At 34.7% G+C, this 17,567-nt stretch overlaps 2 protein-coding genes and 1 long non-coding RNA gene across 3 annotated transcripts; 2 read left to right on the top strand and 1 right to left on the bottom strand.

Annotated features, from left to right (window-relative positions):
* Nucleotides 1-4,550: 4,550 nt before the first annotated feature.
* Nucleotides 4,551-7,312, top strand: LOC140988194 (uncharacterized). The gene is made up of 5 exons (XM_073457173.1): nucleotides 4,551-4,690; nucleotides 4,803-6,000; nucleotides 6,349-6,428; nucleotides 6,532-6,796; nucleotides 6,865-7,312. Exons 2-5 carry the CDS (start codon nucleotides 5,253-5,255, stop codon nucleotides 7,125-7,127), a joined length of 1,356 nt encoding a protein of 451 aa, XP_073313274.1. The 5' UTR covers nucleotides 4,551-4,690; nucleotides 4,803-5,252; the 3' UTR covers nucleotides 7,128-7,312.
* Nucleotides 7,313-8,831: 1,519 nt separating this feature from the next.
* On the top strand, nucleotides 8,832-15,581 carry LOC140987220 (uncharacterized). The gene is made up of 8 exons (XM_073455647.1): nucleotides 8,832-9,639; nucleotides 9,999-10,124; nucleotides 10,194-10,391; nucleotides 10,671-10,895; nucleotides 10,984-12,102; nucleotides 12,496-12,783; nucleotides 13,571-14,018; nucleotides 14,350-15,581. Exons 1-8 carry the CDS (start codon nucleotides 9,019-9,021, stop codon nucleotides 15,210-15,212), a joined length of 3,888 nt encoding a protein of 1,295 aa, XP_073311748.1. The 5' UTR covers nucleotides 8,832-9,018; the 3' UTR covers nucleotides 15,213-15,581.
* A 475-nt stretch (nucleotides 15,582-16,056) lies between these two features.
* LOC140987128 (uncharacterized) lies at nucleotides 16,057-17,018 on the bottom strand. Its single transcript, XR_012177075.1, has 3 exons — nucleotides 16,840-17,018; nucleotides 16,415-16,496; nucleotides 16,057-16,262 (listed from the first exon to the last, which is right to left on the bottom strand). It is a non-coding gene; the product is annotated as an uncharacterized lncRNA (long non-coding RNA).
* Nucleotides 17,019-17,567: the final 549 nt, after the last annotated feature.

Consider the following 17,567-nt stretch of genomic DNA (forward strand, 5'->3'; position numbering starts at 1 on the left):
TAACGTCCCAAACCATCCACAGAAAAGGCATCAAGAAAACATGAGTGTTAATGAAAATCACTCGAAAAGATTTGAAAGTTCTTGTTTCAGATGCGGTACTCCAGGACATTGGTCTCGTATTTGTCGAGCCCCTGAGCATCTTTGCAAACTTTATAAAGAATCGATAAAGGGGAAAGAAAAGGAGACCAACTTCACTGAGCGAAGTGACCGTTTGAGTGATTCAACTCATTTTGATGCTGCTGATTTTATGAATGATTTCTCTGGAAATGATCAATATGTTGGTGGGATAGAAATGAACAATATTGATGCTGCAGATTTTCTCAATGATTTCTCTGAAAATGAACAATATAGTGGTAGAATATAAATGTACAATAATTTATTTTTCATGTATTTATATGATAATGTTTTATTGTACAATTATGATATGTGTTATATTTAAATATGTATTGTCATTAATTTTTTTTCATTGCATATTTTTTGAAGTTCAAATATGGAAAATGCTATGAGCAAAGCTGAAGTTTGCATACCCGATAGTGGTACAACGCACACTATCCTCCGAGATAAAAGATATTTCTTGGAACTAAAACCAACAAAAACAACGGTGAATACAATATCAGGTCCTGTAGACTTGATTAAAGGATGTGGTAAAGCACAATTTTTGTTACCTAATGGTACAAAATTTTTGATCAATGATGCTTTATATTCACCACAATCGAAAAGAAATTTGTTGAGTTTTAATGATATATATTCCCATGGGTATGATACTCAAACAATGAATGAAGGGAATGAGAAATATATGTGTCTTACCACATATAAATCAGGAAAGAAATATGTGATTGAAAAACTACCAATGCTCCCTACTGGATTGCATTATACACATATACGTCCCATTGAATCAAACATGGTAATTGATAATTCTTCAATATTAACCAATTGGCATGATCGATTAGGACATCCTGGTTCAACAATGATGCGAAGAATTATAGAAAATACACATGGTCATCCATTGAAAGACCAGAAGATCTTTCAGAATAATAAGTTTCAATGTAAAGCATGTTCTCTTGGAAAACTTATTATAAGACCATCACCAGCCAAAATCCAAACTGAATCACCAATGTTTCTTGAACGTATTCAGGGTGATATTTGTGGACCAATCCATCCACCATGTGGACCATTCAGATACTTTATGGTATTGATTGATGCCTCCAGCAGATGGTCACATGTATGTTTATTGTCAACTCGAAATGTTGCATTTGCAAGATTACTTGCTCAAATAATAAAATTGAGGAATCAATTTCCCGATTATACAATCAAGAAAATTAGACTTGATAATGCTGGTGAATTTACTTCCCAGACTTTCAATGATTATTGTATGTCTATGGGAATCATTGTTGAGCATCCTGTTGCTCATGTACATACTCAAAATGGATTGGCTGAATCATTGATTAAACGTCTGCAAATGATTGCTAGACCAATGATTATGAAAACAAAGCTCCCTATTTCTATATGGGGACATGCAATTTTACATGCTGCTTCATTAATTCGCATCAGACCAAGTGCATATCATAAATACTCCCCATTGCAGCTTGCATTTGGTAAAGAACCAGACATTTCTCATCTGAGAATTTTTGGATGTATGGTGTATGTGCCTATTGCACCACCTCAACGAAAGAAAATGGGACCTCAAAGAAAGATTGGAATTTATATTGGTTATGATAGTCCATCGATCATTCGATATCTTGAACCACAGACAGGCGACGTGTTCACAGCACGTTTTGCTGATTGTCATTTTAATGAGGAAATCTTCCCAATGTTAGGGGGAGAACAGAAACATACCGAAAAAGAAATTACATGGTATGTATCATCATTGTTACATCTGGATCCAAGAACAAAACAATGTGAAAAAGATGTACAGCAAATTGTGCACTTGCAAAGAATAGCAAATCAAATACCAGATGCATTTGCAGACACAAAAGGGGTAACTAAATCATATATACATGCTGCAAATGCCCCTGCTCGAATTGAAATTCCGAAGAAACAAATTGAAGATAGTCATGATGTCATTAAACGCCTGAAGCGTGGAAGGCCAGTTGGTTCCAAGGATAAAAATCCTCGAAAAAGAAAATTCATAGAGAAACACAATGATCACAAAATAGAGAATGATGTTCCTGAAGAAACACATAATGATCACAAAATAGAGAATGATGTTCCTGAAGAAACACATGATGATGAAAATGTTTTGTCAGAACCACAAACTGACGAGAATCATGAAATCTCTATCAATTATATTAATACTGGAAAAATATGGAACCGAAAAGATATAGAAGAAATTGATGATATATTTTCTTATAATGTGGCAATCGACATCATAAATGATAATGAAGATCATGAACCAAAATCTTTTGGTGAATGTAAAAATCGGCAGGATTGGATAAAATGGAAAGATGCCATCCAGGTTGAATTGGATTCGCTAAATAAACGTAATGTTTTTGGACCTATAGTCCTTACACCTGAAGGTGTAAAACCTGTTGGATACAAATGGGTTTTTATTCGAAAGCGAAATGAGAAAAATGAAATAGTAAGATATAAAGCTCGACTTGTTGCACAAGGTTTTTCTCAAAGGCCTGGAATTGATTATGAAGAAACGTATTCTCCTGTGATGGATGCAATTACGTTTCGGTATTTGATTAGCTTGGCAGTATCTGAAAATTTAGAAATGCGTCTTATGGATGTTGTTACAGCCTACTTATATGGATCACTTGATAGTAATATATATATGAAAATCCCTGAAGGATTTAAGATGCCTGAAGCACAAAGTTCAAAACCCAGAGAATGTTATTCTGTGAAATTACTAAGATCATTATATGGGTTGAAGCAATCCGGCAGAATGTGGTATAATAGGCTAAGTGATCACTTGATGAAAAAGGGATATGTAAATAATTCAATATGCCCTTGTGTTTTCATTAAGAAAACAACATCCGGATGCGTAATTATTGCTGTATATGTTGATGATTTAAACATCATTGGAACAAATAAGGAAATTCAAGAAGTTGTGTCATACTTGAAAGAAGAATTTGAAATGAAGGATCTTGGAAAAACCAAGTATTGTCTGGGTTTACAAATTGAACAAAAAGAATGTGGAATATTTGTTCACCAGACAAATTATACAGAAAAGATCCTTAAACGTTTTAATATGGACAAATCAAATCCTTTAAGTACTCCAATGGTTGTTAGATCATTAAACATAGAAAAGGATCCATTCCGTCCATGTGAAGATGATGAAGATATTCTTGGTCCAGAAGTACCATATCTAAGTGCTATCGGTGCCCTTATGTATCTTACAAATTGTACAAGGCCTGATATATCTTTTGCCGTAAATTTATTGGCAAGATTTAGCACATATCCAACAAAGAGACATTGGAACGGAATTAAACATATATTCCGTTATCTACGAGGAACGACAGACTTGGGACTTTTGTATTCAAAAGATGCTAATCCAAGTATAATTGGTTATGCCGATGCTGGATACTTATCTGATCCACACAAAGCACGTTCTCAAACTGGATATGTATTTACTCGTGGAGGCACTGCAATTTCTTGGCGTTCACAGAAACAAACACTTGTAACAACTTCATCAAATCATGCCGAGATTATTGCACTACATGAAGCAAGCCGTGAATGTGTGTGGTTAAAATCAATGACTCAACATATCCAAATCTCATGCGGATTATCATTCGACGAGAAGCCTGTGATACTATATGAAGATAATGCTGCATGTGTTGCTCAAATGAAAGAAGGATACATAAAAAGCGACAGAACTAAACATATTCCTCCTAAGTTCTTCGCATTCACCAAGGAGCTTGAGAAGAATAAATGTATTGATGTTCGTCACATTCAATCAAGTGAAAACTCATCAGATCTCTTCACAAAGGCACTTCCTACGACAATATTCAGAAAGCACATATATAATATTGGGATGCGCAATCTACGAAATTTGTGAAGAATTGTTCGTGTCAACATGAGGGGGAGTTTACGTGACTGCACTCTTTTTCCCTTACTATGGTTTTTATCCCAATGGGTTTTTCCTAGTAAGGTTTTTAACGAGGCAGTATAAAAACACGTAATGTATACAATCATTATGATCATCATCACAAGGGGGAGTGTTGAAAAATTATTTAAAAATGTGTTAAATATTTGTGTTGAAAATGTGAATGTTGAATGTTGAAAATTAGGTAAAATTAGGTGTTGAATATTGAAAATTAGTGTGTGATGATGTAGGTAATGATGTATTTTATTTTTGGATTATTTGTAAAAATTTTCTATAAATAGATCTCTCATTTGTGAAGAAAATCACAATTGAGTTGAGAGAAAAATATTATAAAGTGTGTAGTGTGATAATTTTGAGAGTTTGAGATTTTTACTTTTTTACCGTAAATTTTTACTTTTTCACAACAGTTATAATAATTTTTTTAAAAAGTTTTTAGCTGCGTATATATAACGTGAGCATTAAATATAGATTTGATGATGGTGGGTGCGTGATTGATGGGGCGTGAAGAAACTTCGAGGAAACACTGTTTCTTGAGTCTAAAATATAATTGGTTCTGTCCTAGTCCCGTGTGGATAGGGGTACTATTTGTCCCCCGGCAAGAAAGTAAAAGGAATACAACTGGGTTTCGGATATTCGGGGTCTGTCTGTCTATTGATTGGAAATAGTCTCTTTCAAGATTGACCTTTTTATTGTTTCGGATCGGTTTTTTTGGTGGGTTTCGATCGTTCTCAACAGGGTTCTCGTTTTTCAGGAGTTTTGACTTTTAAGTTTGAAGTCGTGGTGGCAACTAAAAAGGTAAATCCTTTGATTTTCTGCATTGAATTGCGTCGACAAAAGCTGAAGGATTTGGCTTCGTTAAATTTATCTTTGATTGTTGCTGAGGTTGCAAGTCATTTGGATGGCGGTGGTTTCTTTTTTCTGTTAAAATGATGATGGAAGTTCAGGCTTGAGTTTTGAATTATTTATTTGCAGATGTGGTTTTTGGACTTGAAATTGGTATATTTTGGGGATTTACGGTTGTTTCTTTGATGATCTAAAGTTTTTGTTCCGACATTTTATACTGAAGTTGGTATGTTATCTTACTTGTTAAATGCATTTTAATTGAACTTTGAAATCGGGTGCTGAGGTTGAATAAGAAGAGTACATTATTGGAATTCTTTGCTAATTTCCTGTACTTATCAATTAGTGATAATTTTGGAAGATAATGGATCTAAACCTTGTGAATGGAGAGGGGGAAGATCCAGATAGAGAACCACTAGCGGGCAGACATGCTCAAGAAAGCCATTTTAACCTCTCCCGTTACCCCGGTGCCGTGAGACAGAAAGCTTATATATTCGATGGTGAAGGGAGTTATTATAACAAGGAATGGGATCTTATGGAGGGTAGAGGCAAAGAATTCTGTTGGTATCATGTCGAGCTTCCGAAAGGAAACCAGAAACTTTCACAATCAGCACAATATCTTATTGACGTTCTTTGCCCGCCCCTGAAGCTTCAAGACATCCTCTCACTCGTTAGCAATGGACCCTTTTGTGGGTACGTTGATGGTGCTCTAGTATTCCGAGTTAATTCACCTGGTCCTGCTTCTAGTAAATTTACGTTTAGAATTGCTGCAAGAGTTACTGAGCGTTCGATTATTACAGTGTCTTTGGGTCGTGTTCCGAGACTGGGATTCTCGCCAGTGTATGAGTCTTTGTTGTCGGAGATTCCGGTTGTGGAGAGTCCTGGTTATGGGAATACAGAGCAGAAGGATAGGGGTGGTGGGATGGTGATTCAAGAACATGTTCTTGATTTTCTTCTGACAATGAATCATTCTGAGGAAGCTGATAATCCTGTTCCTAGAAATGTTTCAAATCTTGTCGTTCATATAATCGATACTCATGTGGATCAACTACAAGATGTTGTTTCCAAGCTTGAGATTGAGATGAACTCGATCGAGTTCGAACTGGACAGAGGTACATTTTTTTCGAATGCAATATGTGAACTGATCTCATGAAAATGCTAATCTTTGTCTGTCTGTGGAATCATTAAATTATGCATATTTTGTCGATCTTCTGCCACTGGAGTATGTAGATGAAACTAGTTCTCGTGACTGCATTTGGAATTCGATTAATAATGCTGCATAAAGTTTTCAATGTTGCTTTTTTCTGCATCTACGTGCACTTAACACAATTACACACACACACCCCTCTCTTGTAATTATATCAGAACTTTCACAAAAAATAAGTTGTAAATTCGATTTTCCTTTCGATTTTTGGAGTATCATTGCCTTCTTAATAAATAATTTTTTTATCTGGTTACAGGTGGTTTTGCTTTGAAGAAACAAATGTTAGATGACAGAAAATTTCCAAAATTGCATCTCGACTTGCAACGACTGTTACAGGTTCTCAACATTTTGATACATGGTCAAATGAAGTTAGTAAAGATCCAAATTCTGATTCATATTCTAATTTCATTGATCTTATCCATGTTTTACCAAACTACAGGTGATTGCACACGGGGAACAAGTATTCCCTCGAGTTAAGGAGAAATGTTCATCAAAAGAGTGGTTTGCCCACGAAGATGTAAACGCCTTAGAGGAGTTGATTGGACGTATAAGGAGACTGAAGGAGAATGTTGGGTTTATCGCAAACCGTATAACAGCAATTCAAGCTGGCCTCGACAGCTGGCAATCCGAGCAAATAAACAGAAAACTATACTATCTTTCTTTCCTTTCCATCATATTTCTTCCATTATCAATAATCACTGGAGGTCAGTTCTTCACCTAACTCTCCTTTGTATCTTTTCCACACCCAGTAATTAGTTTCTTTTTTTTTCAGTCTTCGGGATGAACGTGGGAGGAGTTCCGTGGACTGTGCAACGAGATCCAGCTTTGAAGGACGGCTTTCGCAACGTGATGTTTCTCTGTTTGACAATGCTAGTGATTGTTCTCTTGTGCTTCATTTTCCCAGCTCTCTATAATCGTATAACCGAGTGGCGTAGAAAGGAGGTCTTGAAAAAAAGTTATTCTTTAACTAAGAAATCCTACATCAGGACAACTGGGGTAGAAAGATCTGAAAAGGAAGGATACTTGCGGCTTTAGGCCTTAAATTCATCAGCCTTCGTTTTCTAGTAAATTTGTGTGCAGATAGCTTCCGTTCCATTATTTGTTCTTGAATTTCTTTCCATTTTTTTCAGAATTTTCCAGAAGTTGGAGGAGACTGTAAGTTATTTTAATGCATGAATATATTTATTTTTCTTCTGGTTGATGAAAACTTGTTAGAAATTTACTTGGAAAAATGGAAGAGAGCGGCTAGTTCATAGACTCGTCCTCCCAGTATTCCAGTTACCTGTCAGATTCTATCATTTTTATGCTGGTATTTAACAATTTTTATGAAAAATAATAAATAATTTTATTAACACTCTCGTCAAATTTGTTTAAATATAAGAAAAGTACAAATTTAAGAAGTATATGTAAGGATAAAAGTTTTCTTATTTATTTATTATTTTATTATAAATCTCGAGAAATATATATATAATAATATTTAAATATAATTGAGTATTTTTTAATATGACAAACCCAATAAATATAATTAGGCAAAAACTTGTGTAAGACGGTCTCACGGGTCGTATTTTGTGAAACGGATCTCTTATTTGGGTCGTCCATAAAAAATTATTATTTTTTATATTAAGGTATATTTTGGTACACTGGATAAGAGAGAGATTGATAAATAATCCTCTTTATCTCACGTTTTGTATTTTTTTAGAAAGCACATGATAATATCATGGGCCCGTGATAAATAATTTCATACACGGATAAAATATTCCTTTCATGATATGTGATAATTTTAATTTAATGATAAAAATACCACAAATGGCTTCATTATCTTCAATATATAAAAATCATAAACCTTAAAAATATGATCACATCTTATATGTGAGCATTTTCTAAATTAATAACACTAGATGATAATTATATAAATGATTTTTATAAATTTCAATAAAATTATTAGTTTCACTCAATTAACCTTAAAAATTGATATTTGACTTGACTCACAAAATCAAGGGCTCAATTATTATATTATATAAAGTTAGGTAAAAAATAAATAAATATGAACTCAAGCAACAATTTTGAAATTATAAAATTTATTATGATAAGGTTAATTTTGTCATTATAATCTAATATATAAATTTAATCACTCTTATTAAAATCATACCAAACATTAAATATAATATCCTACGTCTTATTTATCCTTAACTTATCTTTATATTATATATCACATGTTTATCCTATCATGTGTACATTATTACTTTTTATTGTGAATATCGGTAACGTTGATCCGTCTCATAGATAAAGATTCGTTAGACCGTCTCACAAGAGACCTACTCATATAATTAATTAACTCTATTATATGTCTTAGTTTGAAAAGTTTGATTATTAATCATGGTTCAATTTACCAAGGGTCAATTATTTTTTAATTTTTTTTATTCAAAGGTTCAAAAAAATATTAAATCTTGGTTATGATGATTAAATAAAACGATTTAGAGAGTGTTTTGCTAAATAAATATCATAAAATTGTTTAATGAGAAAAAAATAGTTATGGACATATACTATTTTTTAATGAAAGAGTTTAAATTTTAAATTGAATTCGAATAATTTTATGTGATTATCAAATTAAATATATGTTTAATGATTAATAATTATTGATAATAATAATAATATTTTACTATTAAGGATTAATTATTATTGTTATTATCATTAAAAATATATTATAATATTTGTTCTGAAGAGCATATAAGTTCATCCCTTTGGCCGAAACCCTCAATTTTCTCGGAAGACCCTCGCGACCGCCACCCTCTCCAACACATCTCTCCTCCACTAATCTTCCCCCGCCGCCTCTGCTTCCGCGTAATATCTTTTTGCCACATTTCACTTATTTCCACTTATCAGAAACCCTAGTATCTACAGATAATTGTAGTTGTGATTAACGAGAATGGGTAGCAAAAAGAGAGAATCGAGTTCCATGGAAGAATCTGGAATGAAATTAGCTCCTGAGCGGAAAGTAAACTCAGGAACTGAGAATCCCATTGCGGAGCCATTAAAGAAGAGAGTCAAGATAGGAAAGAAGGGAAGTGAAGGTGTTGAAAACCATGGTCAGGGTGAAGCTAATGCTGCGTTAACCTCCCTGAAAATTCACAAACCTTCTACGAATTCAATGGAAACCAAAAAGAAGAGGAAATCTTTGGACAAGGAAAGGCACTTGGCCGAGAAGAATGGCGAGTTTGTATCTGAAACGATGAACTTAGAATCAAAAAATGAAAGTTTTGAGAATAATAGTATAAGTAATAGTAGTGGCGGGATATTGCCCGAGTTCCAAATTGGGGTATTTACTGATTTGGCAGCTGCGGATGCAAGCATCCGGGAAGCAGCTGCTAAGGTATTGGCTACAGAGTTGAGTGAAATTCAGAATGCGTACGATAAGTTAGAGAATAAGGATGAGGTGGAGGACAAGTCGAAACTGGAAGCAGAGAAGGATGATGGCTTGAATAACTGCGCCCCTTCCTTGAGGTATGCTGTCCGGAGGCTCATTCGCGGAGTATCCTCATCAAGAGAGGTTTGTTGTCTTTTATTATGTTTCTCATTGTGTTTCTTGTCTTATTGATTGCAGTCCTTTTTTAACAATAGCAAAGCCACAATCTTTGTGTAGGATGGACAAAATTGAAATTCTTAAAAATGGAGGAAATCCTGGATTTGCATAAAAAAATATAAAGTTGTAGAAAATTTAGGAGTGAAGTGCGCGCTTCTTGCCTACTATGGCTCTGCCTCTGTCTTTTAGACACGGGCTGTGGTATTTCTGCCGTATGGATGATGTTTGAAAGCGAGTAAAGAACCATATAACCTATCTCCGGATGAAATTTCTGCATAATTTATGCCCTTTGTTTAATTACTTGTTTTTATTTTTTCCTTTTGCAGTGTGCAAGACAAGGATTTGCGTTAGGCCTCACAGTTTTAGTTGGCACAGTTACTTGCATTAAATTGGAGTCATTGTTAAAGCTAATAATTAACTTGTTGGAGGTCTCCTCGTCTATGAAAGGGCAGGTAGGTTAATGCCCTTGATTTGGTAATTGAGATTTGATTTCTCCATGTAAAATTCTCTTGGTTTTGTAGGAAGCTAGAGACTGTCTGTTGGGTCGTTTATTTGCATATGGGGCTCTTGCAAGATCAGGAAAACTTACTGAAGAATGGATTTTGAATGCTAATACTCCACACATCAAAGAATTTACTAGTTGCCTTATTGCACTTGCTTCTAAGAAACAGTATCTACAAGAGTCTGCCGTTGCAGTTATATCGGAAATGGTTGGGAAGGTACGTCATCATTTTATAACTTTGAGGAGCAATGTTTTTCTCGATACAAGAGTAAACTGTTTCCCGTGCACGTTGTTTCTGTGATATTCAATTCTATTGGTTCCTGTAATATGGTGGCTCATGGTATGTCTCATGAAATTAAACCTTAAAATGTATTCTTTCTTTTTAGCCATGCTACTTACGAATTTCAAACCGTTACCTTTTTTTTCCCTCAAATTTAATCAATGATATGTTTGGTTAAATTTCCTCCATCTAATCATTTTTTTATATGTTGTTTAGTTACCTGTTGAGGCACTGTTGAATCATGTTGTTGAAGCAGCAGGAATTCAGGAGTGGTTTGACAGAGCAACTGAAACCGGAAATCCAGATGCCCTGAATCTAGCTCTTAAAATTCAAGAAAAAGTTAATGTTGAGGGTAAATTTGGAAAGCTCCTGCCTTCCCCCTACTGTAAAAGTGCATTCTTTGCTGCCGATCATCTGTCCAATATTTCTATCTGCTTAAAGGTGGTGTTCATTTTCATTTATTTATAATTTTTATGACTCTGAGGCTAAATTGAGTATATATTAATATGTTATCCATAATACATTGTAGGAATCTTCCTTCTCTCAGCCACGGGTGCATAGTGTCTGGCCTGTTTTGATAAATATTCTGGTACCTGACTCTTCTGAAATAGATTCGGCATCAGGTCTGAATACTGTCAAGAAGCACAAAAGAAGTCGCAAGGGTAGCTCTGTGGAAGAAGATGTAAAAAGGAATCTTAGGTGTTTCTGTGAAGTGATTATTGAAGGTTCACTTTTACCCTCATCCCATGATCGCAAGAAATTAGCCTTAGATGTAATACTGCTTCTAATCCCAAAAATTCCTGCTTATTGTGTCCATGTGGTGTTGTCCTACAATGTTGTTCAATGTCTAATGGATATACTTATGGCAAAAGATTCGTGGCTTTATAAAGTTGCTCATCATTTTCTCAAAGAACTGTCAGAATTTGTCATTCATGATGATGTCAAGAGAGCTGAGGTTATTTTGGCTCTGCAAAAGCACAGCAACGGGAAGTTTGATTTTGTTACCAAGTCAAAGACAGTAAAAGATTTGATGGCAGATTTCAAAACTGAGTCTGGCTGTGTTCTGTTTATTCAGAATCTGATAAACATGTTTCTGGACGAAGGCAACTCTTCAGATGAACCTTCAGATCAGAGTCAGACAACTGATGACAATTCAGAGATAGGTTCCATTGAAGACAAGGATGCTGTAGGGTCACTAGGAACTTCTGAATTTCTGAAAAGTTGGATTGTGGAGTCCCTTCCTACTGTTTCAAAGCATTTGAAGCTAGATCAAGATGCAAAGTTCCGTGTACAAAAAGAAGTACTGAAGTTTTTGGCTGTTCAGGGTCTATTTTCATCATCACTTGGCACTGAAGTAACATCGTTTGAGCTACAAGAAAAGTTTAGGTGGCCCAAATCTGCGATTCCTAATACTTTGTGCCAGATATGTGTTGAGCAGGTACAATTGTTGCTCGCTAATGCTCAGAAAGGGGAGGGACCTCATTCTGTGGCAAATAGTGTTGATACAAATGATCTTGGATCTTACTTTATGCGGTTTCTTAGTATACTATGCAACATCCCTTCAGTTTCTCTGTCAAGGATCATGAATATTGATGATGAAAAAGCTTTCAAAAAACTGCAGGCCATGGAGAGCCAACTATCAAGACAGGTACTCTGTCCCCTTAATAATTCATATTGTTTCACATGATAGCATGATATTCAAGAGGATGACTTCACTTCAACATTTTGTTTTTACTTGAACTTGTAGATTTTGTAATATTGTGTTGGGATCTGTAATTTCTCTTTCCATTAACTTTATTTTTTCCTTTTCCTTCTTTTTGGGATGTGTGATTTGAGTTCTTCCAACTTATCAAACCCTTTTCTTTATCTATTTTATTTATTATTTATGATCAGAAATGGAATTTTGAATACTTTCCCAGCACTCCACTGAAGTGGGTTTTGATTCTGTTGAATCCTCATTTTGATTGCTCGCATGATGTTTGAATGGATTGGTGACACTATTCATCACATTTATGGTTGTTCACATATTCCACTGTTGTAGGAGCGAAATTGTGGTCTTGGCATGGATGCAAATAAATTGCATGCTCTGAGATATTTGCTTATACAACTGCTGCTTCAAATCCTACTCCATCCTGGGGAATTCTTCGAAGCGGCCTTTGAACTTGTCATGTGTTGTAAGAAAGCTTTTGGCTCTTCGGATCTTTTAGGGTCCTCCAGTGAGGACGAGTCAGATGGGGATAATGCTCCCGAGTTAATGAATGTTGTTGTTGATACAATGCTTTCTCTATTGCCACAGTCATCAGCTCCTTTGCGATCTGCTATTGAACAGGTGAGTAGCAGCAGCAGAAACCATGTCATTTGACACCTTCTTACTGCTTAGTTGGTGAAAGTTTCAAGTTATTCTCCTTGTTTCCCTTTAATTTTCTTGGAAACTATCGGTCTAAATTCTTATCACACGTGAGATAATGTGTCAATATTGTTTAGGTGGAGCAGTATTATTCAGTGAATTTATCTATTTTTTTATTAATACTGTTATATTGTCTGTCACGTTTCAGCCCCTGCCTACCTGCAGCCATTTTTCTTTTCCAAACCTTTTTTAGCTCATTTATTTAATTATTCAAGCATAAATGCTGATTAATAATAATTTTTGTGGAATGCGCTTCATGTGTGCTTATATGATGCTCCACTTGTTTTACTGTCGATAAATATGTTCAATGTATGTAGAGTTATCATATAGTTGTAGCATTTGCGGTAAACGATAAAATGATTGACATGACAATGAATTACTTGTCCAAACCATCACATGTTTCTTTTAATGATACTTCGTAGTCTACATGTGAAGTTGGTTGAAGTGAACCGATAGACATGGTGAAGAGGTACAGCATTGCCTGATAATTATGCTATCATATTCCTTGAATAATCTTTGAATTCAGTATATAAGGAACGCATTGACCTGAGCTTTTCTGAGAAATGAACTTTTTGCGGACCTTCTATCTTCATTATATGATGTTTTATTTTTTCTGTTGCTCGGCCTTGAATAAATTGGCACAAGGATATTCAGCCTAGCCTTGTTGCTTTTGTTATTTATGGAATAATAATTTGTTATCACTTCACAGGTTTTCAAATACTTTTCTAGTGAGGTCACGGATGATGGGTTACTGAGGATGTTGAGGGTCATCAAAAAAGATTTAAAACCTGCTAGACATCAGAATACGGATGATCATGATGATGATGATGACTCAGATGAAGAACTTCTTGGTGTTGAAGATGCGATGGAATCTGATGAAGCTGAGACAGCCGAAACTGTAGACACTGATGAACAGACTGACGATTCTGAGGCAGTGGTAGGGATGGAGACCATTCCCATTGAACTTCCCGAGGCTTCTGATGATGATTCAGATGATGGGATGGACGATGATGCAATGTTCGGGATGGATATTTATCTTGCAAGAATATTTAAGGAACGGAAAAACCAAGCTGGAGGTGAAACAGCCCATTCTCAGCTGGTGCTTTTTAAGCTTAGAGTTCTGTCTTTGCTGGAGATTTATCTACACGAAAATCCAGGCAAGCTTAATTATACATCATTATTAAAACTTTGCGTTTGCTTGGTTTGGACTTACCATTCTTCTTACTAAGACTTTTTTCTATTTATTTTATAATTCATTGGTTGGTTATTCGATTATACAGAAATAGTTATCTGGATTTGATCGATCTCTTTGTTTTAACTTTGATTTATCCTGAAGAGCTGTCGTATAAGATATGGATAATAGATATCATTGGGCTGATCCAACGTATCCTTTGATCTACATCCGTTATATTTTTTATCCCGTAACTTGTATTTACATGAATGGTTGTGGCGTAAAGATATTGACATACTTCACCTTTTATGCCACAGGTAAAACAGAGGTATTGAAAATTTTCTCAAACCTGGCTCAAGCATTCATTAATCCACAAACAACAGAAGGTAGCGAGCAGCTTGGTCAGCGCATCTGGGGAATTATACAGAAGAAAATTTTTAAAGCCAAGGACTATCCCAGAGGTGAGACAGTGCAGCTTGCGGTGCTTGAATCACTTTTGGAGAAGTACTTGAAATTGGCGGCAAAGCCATTCAAGAGGAAAAAATCTGCTTCGAACCCATCAAAGAAGAAGCAATCTGCTTCCTGGAATCGGTATAAAATGATCAACTCACTTGCTCAAAGTTCGACATTTTGGATGCTAAAAATAATCGATGCCAGAAACTTCTCAGAGTCTGAATTGCAAAAAGTTGGTGATATATTCAAGAATGCTTTAGTGGCCTACTTTGATAGCAAAAAATCACAAATGAAGCCGGAGTTTCTGAAAGAAATATTTAAAAGACGGCCATGGATTGGTCGACACCTGTTTGGGTTCCTTTTGGAGAGATGTGGTAGTGCCAAATCACAATTTCGTCAAGTTGAAGCCCTGGATTTGGTGTCCGAGATATTAAAGTCACTCCATTCTTCCAATGCTGATGAAGATGGAGCAGAATCCACAAAAAAGATGTTGAAAAGCCATCTTCCAAAACTGTGCAGTTTGATCAACCATATGGTAACCAACATGCCCGAAAAGCAGTCAAGACGAGCTGATGTGCGAAGATTCTGTGGCAAGGTCTTCCAGATTTTAACTACTTGTAATCTGTCCTCTAGTTTCCTCAAAGCTTTGGAACCAGACGGTCATGTTTCCTGCGAATCCCAACTTGGCGACGTGTTTCTTGCTCTAAAAAAACGAGAACAGCAATAAAAATGGTATCTTGGCGGTGGAGAAAACTGTATTCTTGCTATTTCTCGGATTCATTTTTCGGGCTCCAATAATTCGATAAACGTATGCTTATTGGGATAGCTCTTGAGAGCAAAAGATCACACAAATGAATCCCAACTTTCTGAAAAAGATATTTAAGAGACGGCCGTGGATTGATCGTCCCTTGTTTAGGTACCTGTCGTAGGGATGTGATGGTGCCTACTTTGGCATCTTTGTTCTGTTAAGGGCCATAAATTTTGATTATTTGTTTTCTCCTGGTGAACCTTTTTGGCTTGGATTTGTGTGTATCTGGCTGCTGATACACAACACTTTTGGATATTTGTGTTTTCTTATATTTAGTTTTATTTATCATTCAAGTGTCTTGGGCTTGGGCTTGGGCTTGGGCTTGGGCTGAAAATTAAGACAGATTTATGACTCGCGTCTGGAAATTAATATTAGACACAATATTATAAAGATTGAGTTCATACATGCATAATCAATTATCTTTCTTTCGATATAAATAATAATGTTAAAATAACGATGATAAAATAGAACAACAATAGAAATTAATATATTTATGTTGATTCCCATTATATTTGTTTTATTACATATCTAGTCTCATATATTGTTTTAATTATGTAAGGTCACAAGTAAATTTGATAATATTGTTGAAAATATCATGTAATAATCATATAATGTAATTATTGGCTTTATGATATAAGTATTAATCTACATATCTACCAAACTAAAATTAAGTGCTTTAAAAAATTATCTCTTAATAAGCAAATATTTTTGTAATTATTTTAACTTGGTCTATAAATTTTTTTTTTTTTATTGAACTACCGATCATACAAACAAAAGTGAGAAACCCATCATCAATTCTAGAAAAAAGAAAGAAGAAATACATAAGAATTCTAAAATTTATTTATTTATCTATCTTATAATAATAAAATAATAATAATATAAGAAAAATTCTGGTCTTTGGATCCTCAACAAGAGCTTAAGATGTCACAGCACTCCTCCACGCAGCAACAGCAACATAACGCCGCGAGGCTGCAATATGAATAAATAAATGTGATGAACATATTTTTAAAAATAAAATAAGAGATTATATTATTTCACCAAAAATTTATTTTAAAATAGTAATAACTATATTTTATAAAAAAAATACAAAAAATCAACCCAAAAAATTTCAATCAACTTACCAGCCTTGCAAAAATCCCATCTTCCGCCTCGGCGGCGCAGCTGCGTACTGCGGTGCCATCATCGGTTGTCCATGATAACGACCTGTTTTAACACACCACTTGTATGATTTCTATCCCAAGAAACATCACAAAGATGAATATTTGCATTTCTATGTATAAACACACAAAATAATGCACGAGATCTTCACAAAAAGTGTTTTATTATATTTCTAATCAGCAAATTTAGTATTTTTTTGTCGTATATAGCCAATCGTGCTACAATTAAAAGGAGCCAAATTTAGCTGCCAACACCACATTAGTATTTGATCAATTATCACTACAACCTAAAGGTATAAAAATGTAATCTTGTCTTGCATAAAACAGAGCCCAAAACACCAAGAAATCAATCAAGAAGCAACAATCGAAAGGGTGGATTGAAAATATACCTTGAGCAGGGTATGGATAACCATACATCGGTTGGCCCTTCATCTTCTTTCCCATGGATAGATAGATTGCAGTTTGATAATGGTAATCCCGATCAAAATCAAATCTTTTCTTGTTTTCTTACAATGGAAGAAATAAAAAGATTATCAAAATTATCGTATCAATGTTAATTAGGAAAGGATTCTAATGTGCATATATATATAGGCATAGATGTGACAAGAAAGCTCTAGAAAGAAGTCGTAATGTGTGTATATATATGTATCTATATAATAACAATAATAAGTCGCCGAGCCAAGTGGAAATGTGTGCGTGTGGCAAGTAAGAACGATTGGAAATGGGTCGGTCTTACTTTGCACCTAAGGTGTCAATTTGCATTTACTTTTTTTTATCAAGTGAGAGACCATCGCCAATGGGAGCTTAATTTATGTCATATCCGAGATGTTTCCCCCTCAACTCGGTAACTGAAATAAATAATATATAATATTTTAAAGACGTGTTATGCGTGTACTTTCATATATGAAAAGAAATATTTTTTTATTAACTTAATATGTACAATAATATAGAATTCAAAATAATATATCAAAAATTCATGTCAAATTATTATAAAATATAAATAACAGTAAACGTATTTCATAATCTTTTGATTGATATAACGTTATAGTTATGAATTTTTCAACGCAACGGAGAATTGACCATCGCATTCTTACCTCAGATGAGAGAATAAAAGAGA

This window comes from Primulina huaijiensis, chromosome 11, assembly GCF_012295235.1.
Source record: "Primulina huaijiensis isolate GDHJ02 chromosome 11, ASM1229523v2, whole genome shotgun sequence".
NCBI lineage: Eukaryota > Viridiplantae > Streptophyta > Magnoliopsida > Lamiales > Gesneriaceae > Primulina > Primulina huaijiensis.

Coding starts and splice junctions, on each gene's coding strand:
- LOC140988194 (XM_073457173.1), top strand. CDS start 5,253: ATGGATCTAAACCTTGTGAATGGAGAGGGGGAAGATCCAGATAGAGAA. Junction 6,001..6,348: donor CGAGTTCGAACTGGACAGAG/GTACATTTTTTT, acceptor ATCTGGTTACAG/GTGGTTTTGCTTTGAAGAAA. Junction 6,429..6,531: donor ACTTGCAACGACTGTTACAG/GTTCTCAACATT, acceptor ACCAAACTACAG/GTGATTGCACACGGGGAACA.
- LOC140987220 (XM_073455647.1), top strand. CDS start 9,019: ATGGGTAGCAAAAAGAGAGAATCGAGTTCCATGGAAGAATCTGGAATG. Junction 10,125..10,193: donor CCTCGTCTATGAAAGGGCAG/GTAGGTTAATGC, acceptor TTGGTTTTGTAG/GAAGCTAGAGACTGTCTGTT. Junction 14,019..14,349: donor TTATCTACACGAAAATCCAG/GCAAGCTTAATT, acceptor TTTATGCCACAG/GTAAAACAGAGGTATTGAAA.